This window comes from Suricata suricatta, chromosome 3 (genome assembly GCF_006229205.1).
Source record: "Suricata suricatta isolate VVHF042 chromosome 3, meerkat_22Aug2017_6uvM2_HiC, whole genome shotgun sequence".
NCBI lineage: Eukaryota > Metazoa > Chordata > Mammalia > Carnivora > Herpestidae > Suricata > Suricata suricatta.
The window spans coordinates 25681589-25701361 of NC_043702.1; the positions used below are offsets into that span (position 1 = coordinate 25681589).

The following is a 19773-nucleotide window of genomic DNA, read 5'->3' on the forward strand; positions in this document are numbered from 1 at the left end:
GGGAACTAATACCCATGTACCTATTTAGATCTGTATTATAAATTTATGAAAACATTTTTGTTACTCTTTTCTTCCTTTCTATAATAGCCTACTACTTAGATATATTCGTTTTCATTGCTCATTTAAGTTTCCAAACTTTGTTCAACTTGAAGACAGTGCCTTTAACTCTTTCTTATTTGGCCCATCCAGGTGTTTAGCATTTCTCAGTCCTGACATTTCTCTATGAACAACTCCAACATTCTCTTACATAAGAGATGTCCTGTTTACCTTGGAGCTTTGCCTGATGAAAGACAGGCGGTCCACGGAACTGATATCCAGAAGGTCCTCTACGCCATCTGCCAGGCCCGAGAGGGAGGACCGTTTCAGCCAGTTTCCTATTTAATAATTTTTGAGAAGTTACACCATTATAGCATGTTCTCCTAAATGGATTAAAAAGAAATGTCAGCATGTGCTCAGCAAGCAGTGAAGGTTACATGGCTTGGTATAAATTGAAGTAAAGACAAATTGTTTTCAAAATGTACATGCTTTGAATATTCAGTGTTGGACCATAAAATTACATGGACTGAGTAAGACCAGGACAAAAAAAACTTGGGCCTCTTTGGAGAATAAAACTATATCCCATCCAGTTCTCTTTGACAACCTTCACATCTTCTATTAAGTCCTATTGGTTTTACCTCTTTTAAAAAAAATGTTTATTTAGGTTTTGAAAGAGAGAGATCCAGAGCACAAGTTGGGGAGGGACAGAAAAAGAGGAAGACACAGACTCCAAAGCAGGCTCCAGGCTCTGAGATGTCAGCACAGAGCTCAATGCGGGGCTCTAACTTATGAACCGCAAGATCATGACCTGAGCCAACTAAGTTTAACCAACTGGGCCAACCAGGCACCCCTGATTTTATCTCTTAAATGTTTCTCAGATCTGTCTACTTCTCTGTACATGGTCACCACCTAGTCCAAGCTTCCATTACCTCTACCTGACTACTTGGTGGGTTTCTATCTTCTCTCCCTTAACTACTTGTGCTCCCTCCAGAATGTTGTCCAAGCAGTGATCCTCTAGAAAAATTAGCCTGTTTGTGTTATTCCCTTACTCAACAGCCCACCTAGGCTACGTAGGGCTCTAGGATGAAGAGTCAACCTTACCTGTAGGGTCCCGAGTCCCTCGTGCTCCATCCCAGTCATACAGCCACTCATCTCAGTTCTTCTACTTCCCTCCCCCCTAACTACTATTTTATTAATCTTATTGCTACCGTTTAGAGCGATCTCCCTCTTCCTTCCCCCAGTACTCTCAAGTTCTTAATCTCTCTTCCTCCAGGAAGATTTCTCTGATCCCTGCTTCCTCCTCCCAATGTAGGTCAGGTCTCGTTGCATGCTTCCATAGTACAATATATATTTCCTTCATAAAATTCACAGTTTGCAACCATGCTTAGTTGTATCTGCTTTAGTGGACTATCACCCCCAATAGATATTATGTTTAGCAAACCTGGGCACTGTGTTAATTTTGTTCACCATTTAATCCTTGATGCCAAGCATAGTGTTTGCACATCATAAATGCACATAGTAGGGGTTTGAGAAATACCTGCTGGAAAAAAAAAGGAATGAATGAATGAGCCCACCTAAGCCTCCTGACTTGAAGCCTTTCCATTTCTCTACCCTACCATGCATTGTTTTGTTTTGATTATGAGCTGGTTTGAGGACACGGTAGGGAATAAGAGAATCCATAAATAAATACAGACATACTTTTACCTATGGGGAGTTTAAGCTTCTTCCGGAGGGAAATTCTGCGGGACCGGGAGCGGGCGCGGCGGTCAGAGGTGGTCCCTGAATGGGCAGTGGTGCATTCTGAAGTATCCTGCTCAGACTGGCTGCTGGTGTCACTTGCTGCACTCTGGGATTTGAACATCTTGCGCCAGAAATCTTTCCGCCCCAGGTTGCCCCCTTGCATTTGTTCATCGCTGAAAGCAAGCCGAGGATAGAGTTAAACATCTGACAACACATGTGAAATTCCTTTCAGTTCTTTCAACTTCCTGCCAATGACATTTAGGCAAATCATGCAGGATGATCTCTGACGGGCTGGGATTTGGGATGAATCAGAGTGGAAGAGGAAAAAGTGAGACCACGTTTACTCTGAGCTCTTCTTGAAAACAGTTATGTCTCAGCTGCCAAATAGAGGTAATCGGGTTTTTTTTTCAGCTTTAATAAAAAGGCCAAATATTATTGCAGGTATTCATCTGTGGGTGTGAGACATAATAGAAGGACTTATAATGTCTACACATTTTACTTTTTTTGAAGTTCCCAGAGGCTTGTATAGTACTGTATCTCACTCCCCACCCTCACCCCGGTATACTCTAATTCTTGGCATGAAACAAACTCACATAAGATATTCAAATAAATGAGCAAGTGAAGTGCAACCCCACCCAGGGGCCCATCATCCCATATCTGTTTACTAAACCATTTTCATCATACCTGATTATTTAGCTTTCTTAAGTCAAAGAAACTTAAGTAAGGTTTATTTATTTTTTCAGTGTTTTATTTTACTTTTGAGAAAGAGTCACACAGAGTGTGAGTGGGGAAGGGGCTGAGAGAGAGGGAGACACAGAACTTGAAGCAGGCTCCAGGCTCCATGCTGTGAGCACAGACCCCAACACAGGGCTCCAACCCACCAACTATGATCGTGACCTGAGCTGCCAATGGAGGTTTAATCAACTGAGCCACCCAGGTGCCCCTAAGTAGGTTTAAATATTTTAAAAAATTAGTCTGACTCAATAAACCAGATGGGAACGCCTCCAAAGGGGTTTTCTACTAGCGCATTCCACAAGAAGAAAAAGACAAGTGGTTAATCTCACTGGGAATTGGGGGTGGGGGAGGTCAGTTGAAATGTGATCCCTATTTTCACTCCCTAAATTGGTAAAGATTAAGAGGGGAAAAAGAAAGCAATGGTTACTATCTTATTGCCAGTGATATGACTAATGTGATTGTTCTGTTAGTGTGACCTTTAAGGAGGAAGAAGGAGAAGAGAAGGGGAGGGAAGGGAGGGGAGGGAAGGGGAGGGAAGGGCAGGAGGAAGAGAGAATAAAGGAGGAGCCATGACTCTGCACCAGCCTTGCTTCAGTGCTAACAGAGGTTAGTTGGCCCCCTCAACTCCTGGGCCCACTCAGAGCAGGGAATAGCTCTATATTTAATATTCTATGACATCCCTCCGAATGGAAATTTTGATGTAGAAGGATATTAAAACATGTATCTTCATTCAAGAGGAAAGAACAGACCCATGCAAACTGCTGATATTAGGCAGTGCTTACAGAACACTGAAGAAAGAGAATATTTTGCAATCTAGAAAACAAAATTGCTTATGAAGATAGATCGTTTTATTTTTAAAATCCAATTGACTTATTAGATCATTCTCATTGATCATATTAGCTTAATAGCTTCTAGTGCTACTTTGAGGGTAAAAAGCCCTTTCTCCTTTTTTTAATGTTTATTTTTGAGAGAGAGAGAGAGAGAGAGAGAGAGAGAGAGAAAGTATGAGCAGGGAAGGTATAGAGAGAGAGAGGGAGAGAGAGGATCTAAAGCAGGTTTGTACTGAGAGCAGAGAGTCTGACACGGGGCTCAAACTCATGAACCATGACGTCATGACCTGAGCTGAAGTTGATGCTTAATGGAGCCACCCAGGCACCTCCTTTCTTTTATTTTTTTGTTCATACTTCGTATATAAAGTCTTAACTAGTCTAGTGGCTATTCAGCTATAGAACTTTGCCTTTTACATTATTTTTCCCCATTAGAGCTATGTTTGAACTTTTACTATGTCCTTAAAGAGTTCCTTGAATCTCACATTTAAGAAAGGAAGTTAAAAAAAATAAAAGCTTAATGACAATTTGACAATTCTATCCTTTCATGGATTGACTGTCATTCATTCATTCATTTATGAAATGGATATTAAGTGTTTACTGGTGGCAGGGGTAGGGGGCAAGCCCTGTCTAAGCATTGAAGCTATAATGGTAAGCAAAAACTCACATAGTCCCTAGACTCATAGAGTTGACTTACTTCTCTTTATTTTTCTCCAGCCATTTAGGGGCAGTGTCTAAGATTTTGAATGACTACAAGAGGGGCTCCTGCGTGTCTCAGTCGGTTAAGCATCTGACTTCAGCTCAGGTCATGATCTCAGCTCAGAGCCTGGAGCTTGCTTCCAGTTCTGTGTGTGTGTCTCTCTCTCTCTGCCCCTCCCCTGCTCACTCTCTGTTGTTCTCTCTCTCAAAATAAAATAAAGACATAAAAAATTTTGAATGACTACAAGAACTATGCAGGTTTTTGTTCTTTGAAGGTTTTCTTTGCTTGTTGTGAATTACCAAGTCCTATTTGGTGATGGTGATTTCCTTCACTATAGAGAAGGTATACCATAAAATCTAGGATACCCTGTAGAATTTTTTGAAGGATAATCATTTCACAGTAAACCAGAATTTGTGGACATAGAATGGCATACCTTAAGCGATGTTTGTATTTTAAATACTGATCATACCATTTGTGAGTAAATAGTTCTCAAAAGAAGAATAAATACAAATGGGCCTTGCATAAAGCTAGGCCATATGTTTAGTGTTTACAGTAATTCTCACATTTTCTGGGGGCACTAATTTTAAGATGTTTTTGACTTTTCCATTATAAAAAGTGGAGATAAACTGATTGATTTCAGAGAACGTTGGGATGGATCTTGGGAGAAGACCAAGGTGAAATGGAGTACAGTCTAGGTTTTGACCAAATCTGGGTACAAGAGAAGTTTATCTTACTTATTTTTTGAAAAATTTCATTGAGCACATTGACAGCCATTAATACATTTAAATTTTTAAAAATTTATAAATGGGCACCTGGGTGGTTCAATTGGTTAAATATTTGACTCTTGATGTTGGCTCAGGTCACAATGTCAAGGTTTGCGGGTTTGAGCCCTGCATAGGATTCTGTGCTGACAGCACAGAGCCTACCTGGGATTCTTTCTCCCTCTCATTCTACCCCTTCACTGCTCCTGCACATGTGCTTTCTCTCTTTCTCTCTCTCTCGCTCTCTCTCTCTCTCTCAAAAATAAATAAATAAACATTTAAAAAGTTATAAGTGATTTTAAGCAAGAAAGTGGATGATATCTCCACCCCACCTGACAGAGACACTATTTTTCGTGATTTATCTGCAGGAGTGTGGAAGAAAAGCAGAAATAGGGTAGAGACTGGAAAAGGGAAAGGCAGTTAACAAAGCTTCCCGTAGGCCTGAGGTGGGTTATTTGTGATTTGGGTCTGTAGAGTTTAGTGGCTTTGGGAATGAAAAGTAAAGGTCAGAAGAACGGCAAAATTTAAAGAAGATGATTTCTTGCAGCAGGAAATGCTCAGCCCACTTCACTGGAGACAAAAATCAATGCTACTTACTGCTCTGGAGTCTGTGAGGGGCGACCAGACATGAAGCTGCGACATTCCTCAGGTGCAGAGGACACCTGGCCTTTCTCCACAATGCTTCCCGCCTCTGACCTATGCAAATGGTGCATTCCACCAGTCACAACAGAGCAGAATACCTCTCCTGAATATTTCATAAACTTCAGAAAGCAAAACAGTCCCTTACAGACAACATGTATTACTTCCAAACCCTGTCATCATGTATGACAGGGTGTACGTTGTATGAAGTTTATATCCTACCATTTAATTCATGACCTAGCTGCCTTATTGCCTAAGTATACCACCATCATCGCAAACAGAGTCAGTAACTACAAACAGGAGTTTAAATTTAGGAGTTTCTTTTAATCTTGGTAAGTGGTATGTTTTATAGACTAGGCATACAATAAACTTTTATTTACCAGAAGAAAAACAACAGAGGACTGCTCAGCAATTCCTCTTCTGCCATGTTTAAAATATTACTTACTGAACAGAAGGATACTGTACCAATAATTACTTTTCCTCTCTGGACAGAAATGTAAATCATTCATGGAAAAGACTAACACACAGATAGCATTTCACCATATTGTTGAGAGCTGTGAAGTAAAGGTCAAGTGTATGCAAGCCTGAAATCAACTGAGCTTTGATTTCTAGAGAGGTAGGATTTGTTTGATAGTAAACACATTCGTTTTCAAAGCTGCAGCTGGACTATCACTAGTCATGCCATTTTTTTCAAGATAGTTCCACCGTCCCTGCATTAGTTACACACTATGCTATGAACCACATGGACAGTATAACAGAAGATTACATGCCACTAACATAAGGCTAACACTAATATTTATATATGGCTCAAGCTTCTAACCTTTTACTGCCTGCAGTCTTAGATTCGGATTCATTCTCCTCCAGCTTTTTGCCTGGTGCCAACTTCTCAGCACTGTCAAGCAAAGCACTGAGGGCCACTCTCCTGAAGACATTCCCATGAGCCTCTTTGATAAATTGGACAAGCTGACGGATGTCACAATACAGCCCCTGTTAAATGCAAGAAGGAAGGTTTGGGGAAAGTCATGTGATTAAATGGTTTTCACAGGAAGAGAGGGACAAGCTGATTCCTTAGACGTAGGTCAGCATTGGAATCAGAAAAGGAAGACAATTTATTACAATGAAACCAATGGTACACTGTCTCTCCATTGTTCCTACAGCAACATTATCAAGAACTTGGCCTGTCATCCTTAGTATGATAAAGGATGGTTACCATGCTTCATATTCAGAAAGTTGGCTGTACCATTAGAAAGACATCAATTTACACTTTAAAACAATGGTTTCCCAAGCTTTAGTTTTCTCTCTTAATTGTGACTTTTGAATAGATGCCTGCAAAAAAAAAAAGGCAATCAGAAATCTGTTTAGACTGGAGATTTCAGTCCCTATGCAGGTTTTCTACAACACTGTGACAAAGTATGTTAAGTCTTCTAGATACTTCTAACAGAGCCTGATAGTCAAAGACAGTTCATTTTGCTTGACATATGTAACAAATGTGTATGTTGAAGCCCATTTGTATATGAACCTGACTATGAACTACAGGGGATATGGCACTATTAAAACCAGTATCTTGATGAATCCACATTTAAAAATATACACAGGACCTTTTTTCTTGAGATACTAAGCTTTTCAGTCAGCATTCCCCCATCTCTCTTCAAGAAGGTAGTTCCTGATTCTTTGCCTTATGAAAGGTTCGTGGGAAAGCAGGACACAGAAGCCTAAAAAGCACTTACCTTGACAGCTTTGGTTTAAAAACCTAAGACCACTGGGACAATCATGCTTATGACCCTTAAAAACTCAGGAGGAACAGTAACTGAGGAACAGATGGAAAGAGTGTTTTTTTGGCCCTAGGGTCAGAAAGACCCTGTGCCCCATATACTTTTGCAGCTCTTCCACAGAAAGGACATAACCCCCAAAACAAGGGTTCCAAGTTAACTAGAATGCCCACCCCAAAGCATGTAGCAGAGAGCAGTATGTGAAATAAGAGGTGTGAACTGATGATTGAGACCCACGGAGATTCTCAGGTCCTAAGTCCTACCAAAGACCTGGGATCTTTGCACCACTCTATGAAGTCAGGAACCCAAGAATGACTGGGGTTCAACTGTCAGCCATTCTGAAATAAGAGTTCAAAGTCAGAATTAAGATTATTTAAAGAAAGCTAAGAAACACAGTTATTTCTTCTATACATGATTTTGCAAACCAAAATGTATAAAAAGTACTCACACATATTATAATCAACTTGTCAAATTACTGTTTGCCTTGACCAAATTAAATGCATGGATGGTGTCCATGTTTTTCCAAGCTCCAAGAACTTTGCTGAGGTGGCTTTGACAGTCAAAAAAATTAAATTGTCTTTGGTTTGGGGTTTTAGTTTGTTTACCTCAAGTGATATGAATAGTTTCAATAGCTTAAAATGATTTCCTTGATTTTGGTAGATTAGCAGATAGTGTCAAGATGTATAAATAGGATGATTTCTACAAAGAAGTCACAACATGTAACAGATTGGTAAGATAAAGTGTTCCTTTACTCCCCAGAGAGAAATGAATTCATCTAGTCATGTCAGATCCATCAGCTTTAATCTTCTTCTTATACCCCAAACCTTGGTAGCAATTAAACTCTAACTTGTTATAACCTGCTTCGTGTTAGTAGTTTAATTAACACTGTCATTTATGAGGAGTAGCTAAAAAATTGTGGTGTTCAATAAAAGAAAACAAACTCAGTTCCAGAAGCATATTTAATTTTTAAAGTAAGTTTGGTTTCAAAAAATGTTTGGTATAGTATTATTTAATATTTTATGAGTTAATAAGCTGTGCTCCAACCCCTCTTTCTTTTTAAGGGCTCAAAGTACCTTGCAATTATCTCAGCAATCACCACAGAATCGATGAGGTAGAAGAGGAAGATAAGTCAATTTTCATGTAGAATAATGAATAACAACGAGGAGAAATGTGTCACTGAAGCTCCACCATGAGCTACTAGTCACTTTGGGAAAATAGAGACTTTAACCTTAAAGTACAGACTTTTAAACTTTAACTTGTCTATCTCATTGCCATGACTGAGACCTTTTCTTAGAGCAGAGACTAAGAACTCCTGTGGGAAGAAGAGGAAAGTCCTCACCAGATTCTCAGGGCTGTGCAATTCATGCGTAGTTGAAGCACAACGGGTGATAAGAGATTTAAACATGGCGCTGACGATGATACCTTCCACGTTTTGGGCTGTGGATTTGTTGTCCACTGTGGTGAAGTTGTTTCCGAAACCAGCCTTGTCTGGAATGCAAAGGCACTAATTCAAGGCAATGTTTTTATTAATCTACACAGGTTAAAGAAGTAACAAAGTACTTGCCACCCAGGAATTAATGAAGGGCTACATGAAATTCAGAAACAGATTAAAGATACCCCTTGGAGACTTGGAGATAAATAACTCATAGTTCCCCTCAGAGTCTTTGCTATGATCTATTCCATTATATTGTGGAATGTTTCAATTGACAAATGTTAGCAAAAATGGAGAATCAACTGTTGACCCAAAGAAAGATGCTTAGACCTAGTTTTTAAATAGGTTATCACCTAAAAAATAATAATCCTTCATTGAAGAGAGCATTTATTTGATTTAGCCTTTTTTGGTGGTGAGGAATGCTAGCTTCCCAGGGGCAATTGTTCAGTCTTTCAAAAGTGGAGTGTGGTGGGGCCAACCCCCTGAGCTGGCCAGGGTGGGGAAGTGGTAGGAAAGGGCCCTGAGGAAGATTCATACTGGCGTTGACAATAAAAAGGAGACTGAGTCCTGCCATGAGCTGCATAGAACTTCTAGCAGCTTCTTGCTTCCACAGACTCAGCAGACCAAGAGGGAAAACCTACCACCTCTCTTAAGAGCCACTTCCTTATAACTCCCTGAAATGTGAAATGCCAGTGAACTGAAGCCATCATCCCTCCCATACATTTTTTTTTTGCCACTTTTTAACATATCTATAGACCTTTTTTAGGAGAGACATTAGATATTCTGGGGCCTTGCCAGAAGATTCCTAATGACTTTGAGCCATCTGTGGATTGTATGATCAGGATGTGTGTAGTCCTGATACTGATCAGATTTGAGTGTTTGGCTGACTGATTTGCTGGGAGATACTTCCATCTCTTAAGAGCCCTGGAAGGGGTTTGTCACTTTATTATAACCTCTCACTGTCTATGCCAATTGCACAGGGATTAGCCCTTGATTTTACCTTATAGAAAGAAATCTTTTAGTCTCTGCTTATAGTTTCTATATCAAATAGCTTAAAAAAGTGAAAATCATTTGTAATCAGGAATCTCTCTTGTCAATTAATTATTCTTTAAAATTTGTAATGTGCTCAGCTTAAAACAACTCTGATAACGTACTTTGTTTTAGGGGCTCTATAGAGGAATAATATATATATTTTTAAATGTGATCACTGGAGGTGCCTGGGTGGCTCAGTGAGTTGAGTGTCAAGCTTCAGCTCAGGTCATGATCTTGCGGTTGGTGAGTTCAAGCCCCACGTCGGGCTCTGTGTTGACAGCTAGCTCTGAACTTGGAGCCTATCTTTGGATTCTGTGTCTCCCTCTCTCTCTCTCTCTCTGATCCTCCCCTGCTCATGCTCTCTCTCTCTCTCTCTCTCTCTCTCTCTCTCAAAAATAAATAAAACATTAAAAAAATTTAATGTGATCACCGAACAATAAAGATAGGGAAACTGCTTCCAAATTCATCAAATAGATCTTCATTATAAATTAATCAGCGATCACACATGTATTATATAAACCATAAAAGCCCACACAAAGAAGTTGTTTCTTCCCAGGCTCTAATTAAAATGTGCATTTTCCTCAACTCAATCTTCATACATCACTTGCATTTCATTACTGGGTTTTCATCCAAGTGGTATGGAAGGTGTTAGATCTAGTCTGAGTGCAGTTGGCGTTCACTGGTTCCCCTATACCACAGGTCTCTATAGTGGAGTTTTCTCAAACCCACAGAGCTCTAAAATGGTGTGCGGTATTATCTATGTATCCATTTGCCTTTTTAAAAACATTTCAGTATATGTGTATATATGAATATATCAAAATTATGTTACTACTATGTTTTTATATATCTTTTCTTTCTTCTTTTGTTTTGTGAATAAAATCCCCAAGCACTCTGCCTGGCACATAATAGGTAGTCATTTCATATTTGTTGAACTAATGACTATACTCCCTTGTTCCTTGATTTCTGCCTCAGTAGTCATACAGTAGAAAGTGGTATGAGAAGGTCTAACAGGAGAACAGGAGAAACCTAATGTAGGACCAGGGGGAGGGGAGGAGGGAAAGAGAGTTGGGGAGAGAGAGGGACGCAAAACCTGAGAGACTATTGAATGCTGAAAATGAACTGAGGGTTGAAGGGGGTGGGGGAGGGGGAAGGGAGGTGGTGGTGATGGAGGAGGGCACTTGTGGGGAAGAGCACTGGGTGTTGTATGGAAACCAATTTGACAATAAACTATTTAAAAAAAAAAAAAAAAAGGAAAGTGGTATGAGAGAGAGAGAGGAGTACCATGAGTGATAGTGTATGGACTGAGGGGCTAATGGTGGGAATGTCACAGCTTTCCTAAATGTTCTTTACTGAGGTAAGTTCTCTTCAGAAAGCCTCCAAAATGTGTCATCAAAGATAATGTGCAAGCTTCTCTTGCATACACTCTATTACTCCCTCCCTCCCTCCCTCCTCTCTCTCACTCTCTCTCTCTCTCTCACACACACCCACACCCACACACACACTTTTCGTCTAAATTCTATCCCCACGTGTTCAGCGTACCTCTGAAACTCTACCTGCTTCACTCACAGTGAGCTCTCCTGTAACGTGGCACAGCTTTACTTACTGTCAGTGACTGGCTCCATACAAAATCCTAGCAAAGCATGCAAGAAGTCCACTACATTATTGAGAGAGTCCTTGTTCACATAGTCCCTCATGGTCTGTCGGAATTGCATCTTATCTAGCTTGTATAGCTTAGTGAGGCAGTTCTGGGCCTGCAATGAAGGAAGAAAAGTGAAGAAGTCACAGGTACCAGCTTAAGCTGGGGATACCGTTAGTCTGAGACAGAAGCCTGCAGAAGGCAAAGGCTTCCGTCCGTCCCTGCTGGCTGGTGCTAGCCAACCCTGCAGGCCCCTCTTTGAGCAAGGAAGGGGCAGAGATTAAGCGGAGCAGTATCAGAGACTTTACTTTTAGAAGAGCTGCTCCAAGTAAAACCCAAGGCTAACGTCTAATGCTGGTGCCAGAGGAATTCAGTCTTTTCACCAAGATCAAGATTTTAAGATCATAATGAAAAAAAAGCTCTAAGTATAAATGTAGGCGGGTTATAGAATTGGTAACCCAGGTTTAGAAAACCTCAAAGGCTTTGTGCAATGGGAAGAAGGGTGCCAGTCCCATGTTCTGCTACTTTGAACTTAAGGAGATTTAATGCAGGGGGTGCCAGGGATATATGAAGAAGGTATCCAGTGTTCTCATGTATGTCCAGGATGGGAAGGCACTTGAAGCATGAAGGAAGCATAAAATAAAGGCACATCTAGTTTGTTTATGTGTCTACATTTCAATGTGTAAGTTTGATATTTAAACAGAAATTGGCCTTGTAGCTATGACAACCAGGTGACCATTGGCTAGACCCTGCTACTCACAACTGTATTTCAGATAATGAATAATTCTGCCATCTGGCAAAGAGAAATGGAATAATCTCTTCATCAGAACAAATAGTCACAGCCATTGTCTGCACAAGGCCACAGACAGAATGTGCTGATAGCATCTCGGATCATTAGAAGCCTCCCAGCCTTCCTACCAGGGAGAGAAAAATCACATCTGGGTGGGGCTTTGCTGTTTAAAACATGTTTCTTGATTGTAACTGAATAACATTTGATTTTCACGTCTCTGTGATTTGATGAGTATCCCCATACTGTAATAGAGGGAATTGAGGCTCACAGAAGTCAAGGACTTTGTCCAAGTTAACCACTTTAATTGACGATGGAGAATTTTGGACAACCAGGCACAATCATGGAAGTAAGATTAGAGAAAGCAATCTCTAAGAATGCAAACTCATAAGGTGGGCCCTTAATGGACTCCTGGAAGAAAATTTAAGCTGCATCACTATTTTAACAAATCAATGCCCAAATCCAGAGAAAGATTCTGGAAAAATTTGAGAGGGAAAGAAAGATTATAAAAGGCTGAAACTTGGAATTAGCAATAAACTTCTTGGTATGACCTTGTGGTACTCTCTCTGGCTGTATTACAAAAAGTCAGGTGGACTGGCAATTGTTTTCATTCTCCCTTTGCTAGGTCCTGGAATATTGAGAAATTGGGTGTTTTCATTCCAGAGAGGTTACTGTTTGCTGGTTTTCAGGCAAATTCATTTTTTCTTCTTATAAAATAAATGCTGCTTGCTATAAAATTATGTTTTAAAGCATTTACATAAAATATTTCCCTCATGAAGTATTGTTTAATTATTACCCCATAAAAAATATGTGAAAATCTTCATTGCAATACTTATGAAGCACTTTAAAATCTGGGTTGGAAAGCCCTGAAGCACAAATTATACTATCTTCTCTATAAAATACTCCAATGACAGCATAGTTTCAGATGTACTGTTTAGAGGCTATTAGAATGTCTAAATGAGTTCAATGGGAAGTTTAAGCAGGAATCAGGATATCAGACCTTAAGTATTTTGATTCTGAATGAATATTCTGAACTTCTCTAAGAGATATAAAACTGTCAGAATGAATTCCCTTTCAATATTTTGGGACATCCAGTGAATGGTTAATCTAAAAGACACATGCTGGAATTATAAGGCATTTTGATGAATATCATTATAGTAATTTTCTATTTCTCTTTCTTTCTTTCCCTCCCTCCCTCCTTTCTCCTTTCTCCTTTCCCTTTCTTTCTTTCTCTCTCTTTCCTTTCTTTCTTTCAGTATAGAGGCCCTTGGAATACCTGGTGGCCCAATCAGTTGGGCATCTGACTTCAGCTTAGCTCATGATCTCACAATTTGTCAGTTTGAGGCCCATGTCAGACTCTGTGCTGACAGTTCAAAGCCTGGAGCCTGCTTTGGATTCTGTGTCTCCCTCTCTCTCTGCCCCTCCCCTGCTCATGCTCTGTCTCTGTCTGTCTGTCTGTCTCTCTCTCAGAAATGAATGAATAATTAAAAAAAACATTTTTTAAGTATAGAGACCCTGATCTGGTAGAAGTAAGAAATATTCTTAACATCTACAAGTTAAGCAACCTCTGAAAATTCAGTGTTTTACAAATTTGTAAAGATCTAGCTTCTCGAAGTAGACCTTCCCAGGGGTAATTTCTCAAATTTGTATATCTTGGACAATGTGTTTGCTGAGTAAAAACAGGCAAATATAATCCCTATAATGAATATTAAGCTGGGCTACCAGGCAATGGAAGAGTCGCTGTGTAAATCAGCAAAGCTGAGAAGGCAGGTAGAAACAACTGTCTGATATGCTGGTAGAAAATGTTCAGTTGTCAAGGTGAGGAAGCATGTAGATTAAGCAACAACAATGGTCTCTCTAGTGGCTTTTGATCCAACTATCCCTATTTTATTCAAGTCTAGAAAGACAGGTTCTGGCCTCAGAGCCAGTTTAATACCTCCAAATGACACTTAATTATTTTTTAGTGTTTCATTTCATGGAACTGTCTTCTGTATGAGGAGTGATAATGTTTTAGCCTTGAAGGCGTGTATTCATACTGTGCTAGAATTAAAAACCAAGCATTAAAAATCACATAGGTATGTGCAAAGATGGGGGCAATGTCAGCTTTCTATTGTCTTATTAATTATTATTTTAATGTTTAAATTTTGGACCTCAAAATCTAGATCTTGGTCAAAGTTGCCAAGTTTCATAATTTAGAAGTTAGTTACAGTGAATAGAATCCCCCATATACATCCAATAAACTAACATAAAGCAACATAATAGAATATAAAAGAAAGAGACAAGGATGGATAGATGCATAGGTAGGTGGATGACATATTAAGAAAGAACAGCATGCTAACACTGTGTGAACATTTCATGACAAAAACTAATACCAAGGAAAAATGGGCTGGCATTAGATTTTGACATGATCCTAAAACTCTGCCAAAATATGCCAAAGGGGTTCCTGGACTCAAATTTGCATAAAAGTCTTATTTTCAGAATGGTGTTTTCTTATGATTTCAATTCTAAGGTATGCATGAGGCAAACGTCCCGGCCCGGACTTGCCATGGAGGTGGGTTATTGCTCAAGAGTGAAGGGAAAAGTAGCGATCAGCGGAGGCAAATGAAAATGAGCTGGAATGAGACCATGTTCCGTGACAGCACTATGCTTTGCAAGCCCAAGCGCAGAGTTTCAAGTTTCACACAGTTCAAAGGGATAGGATCTCAAATACTTAGGAGTCAAGTTCATTCTCAAACAAAGCAGCCAGAACATGACGGGCTACTTTTATAGTCCAGTTTTGTCCCAATAAGGGCCATTTTCCCTATCTACATAAGAATAACAAACTAAGTCCTAAATTCTGACCCCTTTCTTTAATATCAAATAGGTTTCTATAGTGCCCAGGCAGATGATTAAAAAGTCATTTGTCACAGACCATTAGAGACTTGCTAAATGTATTTATCTTTGCATAGGTCTTTCAGACTCTAATTCATACTTTCCAATCACACACCCTTTTTCCAACTGGGAATTGGCCTGCCTTAGGCCGAAGGCAGAAGTGTTTTCCCAATTAAGCTTTCCTAGGCCTGGGTTTTAGAGGTCTTGAGATAGGTTGTGGGAATCCTCCCAATCCAAATCAGCATTAATCACCTCTCTGAAATATAATATTTTTCAGGGAACACTGACCCTCATTGTCAAAGGACTCATTCCTAAAATTGGAGGGAGGGAAGAGGGAGAGGAAATGGAATCTACTTTAATTCTCTTACATTCTCTCGGAATACCTGGTGTCTCAGACGATCTCCAGAGAGCCCTCGATGTCCTTCTCCGCAACCATAGGCACATCCCAAAGACTTCACTATTTTGATGAGCATGGTCAGAGCAAGCCTATGGTTGCTTACAGGTGTACTTTCATCCTAGCACCAACAAACAAGAAAGAAAGACATCTGTTCACTTAGTCACTAAGCTCTTTTGGTACTGAGATTCTATTGTGTGATTAAACCAAGGTTTATATGTTTTATGGTGAGCATGTGCTACTTGAAAGACAGAATTGTCAAGGGCTTACTAAGCAAGTTAACCTTTCTAAAATTCAGAATATGATTTATTTATTTAAAATTATTTTCATGTTTCATTTATTTTTGAGAGAGAGAGAGACAGACAGACAGACAGACAGACAGCATGAGCAGGGGAGGGTCAGAGAGAAGGAGACACAGAATCCGAGGATAGGCTCCAGGCTCTGAGTTAGCTGTCAGCACACAGCCCGATGCAAGGCTTGAACCCATGAACCATGAGATCATGACCTGAGCTGAAGCCAGACGCTCAACCAACTGAGCTACCCAGGTACCCCAAGAATATGATTTAAAAGAAAGAAAAATGTCTGTGCATTTCAATCACCTTCTAGTGCTAAAGGATATGAATATAGACCTCTTGATTAGAAAACATGCTTTCTGTATCCTTGGCAGACTATCAGAACCTCCTAGAGAGAGACAATGGGGACTATCAGTGATCAAGACAAATAGATTTTCCCAGAATCTACCCTCTTCAGCAGGCTTTTGATAGTACCACCAGACAAGGATTATTGCTAAATTCCTAGAACTGATGAAAGTCTGGAGCTTTGAAATCCCATGGCAACTTCTGACATTTTTAAGGGATTTTCTAAATTTATATTTTCACTATGTTGTAATCCTCATTCCCAAGTAAAGTGAGAATACAAAATTTGTCAACATTCAGCTTGTTTCTTCCTTTGAAGGTAGATGGGAAGCCCTCCTGAGATGAATAATGAGAACGGTCATCATCCTCTCTTTTGCCCATTGAATTCCTATTGTTAGTGGAGTACATGGCTTCCAGAAAAATGGACTTCTGTGGATTACTTCCAACGAGGTCTAAAGATTCTAATAGTTTTCCTTTCTATTTCATCAGTTTACTGTGGAGAACAGAGAAAATAATGGATAATGGATAAACATTGCTCTATAAATTGTAAAGAGCTTTTCCACAGACATGTGGACCAGATTCTTATGCAAATGTTGGGGTCACAACATTGGAAGTACTCAAATGTGGGTAGGATGTGAAAGAGATGGAGTTATCTGGACATCAGAGTCCATAATTTGGGTAGGGGACACTCTCCTTCCCTAAAGTTATGCAGCTGGTCTTTCTTTTCCAATCTAAAGTATCAGGGAGTCGATGTGGTGCGGAGATGCCATCTGCAGGGATGAATATTTGTTCTCTGAGCCTGTTAATGGCTGACAGCTCTCCACTGAGCTCTGGTCCAGACACTGCTCTTAGCTAAAGAGAGCTGCTTCACCTAAGGTTTTGCTTTTCTAGGTAGCAGTCTGCCTCCAGTGATTGGTCAAAGGCATAAGGGCAGGTGGGTGGATGGGGTATGTAAAAGTGGGCTCCTTTACTCCACCTGGAGATTACTTTGAAGAGCCTTCCTTGCTTTAGAGCTCCCTGTGTAATGGGCCGAGTTCTCTGTTACAACCATATAATAGTTCACCTCCTCTCTCTACCGTATCCTGCTTCTTTCACACCTTGTAGATGTTGATCCTGAGATGACACCCCAGGAAACTTCCTGCACACACATCTCTTTATCTTAGTGTGTTTCCTGGGCATACAGGTCAGATGGTTGCAAATGGAAGACTCAGACTTATCAATAAACATTTATTTATATAATATATATGTATATATATAGTATATATATTATGTATATATGTATACATATATATATATATATATATATATATATATATGAGACATTCAGAAATGTTTAAGTTTGAATTCAAATCTTAGTTCTGTAGCCTTGGGCCAGCTACTTAACCACTTTGAGCCCTACAAAATGGGAATCATAATAATACCTATATCATACAGTTGTGAGTCTAATATGAGTCAAAATATATGAGACACACAATAATAGTAGAAAAATGTTAATTATTATTTGTAGGTGTGGGATACTGTTCTCCTCTGACACAACTTTGTGTAAAGTAGAAAGGGCATTCCTCTGGGTAAATGAATCAGAAGAATTTGGGCCCTTTTAGTAGATGCAGCCGTTGGGTGAAGAGTTCAGTGAGCAGAGCTTACACTGGATTTTAGTCCCTCTTGGGCTCAGGAAAGTTCACCCTAGGTAGGGCTAGATTTGGAATATTGGTTTACACACATTTTTATATTATTACATGTTCCTTTGAAAAATCCCTAGCTCCAAAAGCTCTTTTAAAGTATCTGTTCAGGTTTGATTTTCTTTAGACCTTCAGATGTCCTGAGGATTTAGATTCCTCTTATAGCAGACATTCAGAAAGATGTATCAAGCTATAGGCAGAAATCAGGGCAGATACATTTCAGGCTCTTAGTATTAGTAGCAAATATAGAAATAGAAATTAGATCTTCCTTTCTGAATTAATCAGTTCCCCATGCTTCTGGTATTACTAGGATGAAAAACTAGATAAACTCTGATTTCCTGAAAATAACAGGGATTTGGAGAAGAACAGACCTGTGTGAATCACAAACACATGCACTTGACCTATGGTTAGGTTTTTATTTTATAAATTCTTTGTACTATAAAGAATATTATTTTGCATAACCACAAAACATTGATATTTTGGTGGCTCTTTCTGAACCCACATAATCTAACTTCAAAAAATCCCATCTAATCAGGAGTGATAACTTAAGTCAAAATAAAATTTATATTATCTAGTATCTAATATAATAACTAGATTTAAATTGGCAAGAGACTTTCAGGTCTATAATAAGAAATCAGATGAAGATACTAATTGGATGTAATTTTAGAAGTGAAAACAAAAATATACTACTAATAATAAAATTCAGAAATTCTTAGGATACATAACAAACTCTCTTCAATTTAGTTGGAATATCTAAGCTTTACTAATAAAATCTATTGAAGTCTCACAAGTCCCTTTTACTGTTTTCTATTTTCCCTTGAATATTGTAATGGACATAACACCATCTGTTATCTCTTTGAGTACCAGCTTAGATTGATAGAAATTTAGTAAGAGTGATTTATGAGGATCTTTGGATTGTCCATAGTGATGTATGAGCAGGTAAGAAATTGGGAACCTTAAGTATTGGAAGATGCTATCAGAATTGGAAAATACATATTTATGATTAAGGTAGAGAAGAAATTCTTAAAGAAAAGATTCAGAAACTCAAATATTGGGGAAGAATATTTGGGTCAGAGACCCAGGATATTGGGAAGATAGAAGTAGATAATGAGGTGGAGAAATACACATGACAAATACACATTAAAATTTATGAAGTAGGATTAGAAAGAGATGGAGAAGAAATTATAAAAGAGGGAGGAGCACTGCAACACTTTTTCAGATTTAAAAACCTGACACACTAAGAAAAAAATGGATGATTCATAGTTTAGGTAATATGTAGATGGTAGAACTTGAAACAGTATCATTTTACACCTATAAACACTACCTGCTCAGTACATCGTGACCTGTTAGAGATTCAAATGTCTTGTTGATTTCAACTTGTTAACAGCATTTTCCAACAAAAACCTCATACTGGAATTAGTTTAAGTTATGTGATTTTAAACTCTGGTAATTCTTATTTAAAACCCAAATTAAAGGAGAAAACTAATTTTTGGCATTATGTACAGAAATGATAAAGGAAGTGTTGCGAAAGCAAAGGAAATTAAATTCAGGGATAATCAACAATAAGAAAGCTAAAAACATACGATGTGAAACACTGAGACACAAGAGTACCAAGGCTAGTCTTCCCAACTACCAACAAACCAACGAGTTAACTGAACAAAATTCTTCCCCTTCATTCTCAGCGATGATAGAAATAGGCTGTCCCAAAATGTGTTCCTTAGAACAGAAGAAGAAACACGATCTTGAAGAAATATTATACTGCTTGTGTTTTCCCCAAATTTGTATGTTGAAGCCCTATCCCTCAGTGTGATGGTATTTGATTGTGGCCTTTGGGAGATAATTAGATGATGTCATGAGAGTGTGGCCCTTGTCTGATAAGACAAGCGCCCTTATTTTATTTTATTTTATTTTTAATCGTTTATTGTCAAATTGGTTTCCATACAACACCCAGTGCTCTTCCCCACAACTGCCCTCCTCCATCACCACCACCTCTTCCCCCCCTCCCCCTTCAACCCTCAGTTCATTTTCAGCATTCAATAGTCTCTCAAGTTTTGCATCCCTCTCTCTCCCCAACTCTGTTTCCCTCTTCCCCTCCCCCTG

The 19773-nt window shown here is 39.2% G+C and overlaps 1 protein-coding gene across 1 annotated transcript in view; it reads right to left on the minus strand.

Annotated features, from left to right (window-relative positions):
* Positions 1–19773, minus strand: part of UNC80 (unc-80 homolog, NALCN channel complex subunit) — a 221640-nt gene that overhangs the window by 148708 nt on the left and 53159 nt on the right. Inside the window, exons 14-20 of the mRNA XM_029933277.1 lie at positions 15334–15480; positions 11275–11422; positions 8547–8695; positions 6259–6425; positions 5397–5495; positions 1735–1949; positions 268–374 (exon numbers count right to left, since the gene is read on the minus strand). Coding sequence (XP_029789137.1) covers positions 268–374; positions 1735–1949; positions 5397–5495; positions 6259–6425; positions 8547–8695; positions 11275–11422; positions 15334–15480 — 1032 coding nt within the window. The remainder of the gene's footprint in view (positions 1–267; positions 375–1734; positions 1950–5396; positions 5496–6258; positions 6426–8546; positions 8696–11274; positions 11423–15333; positions 15481–19773) is intronic.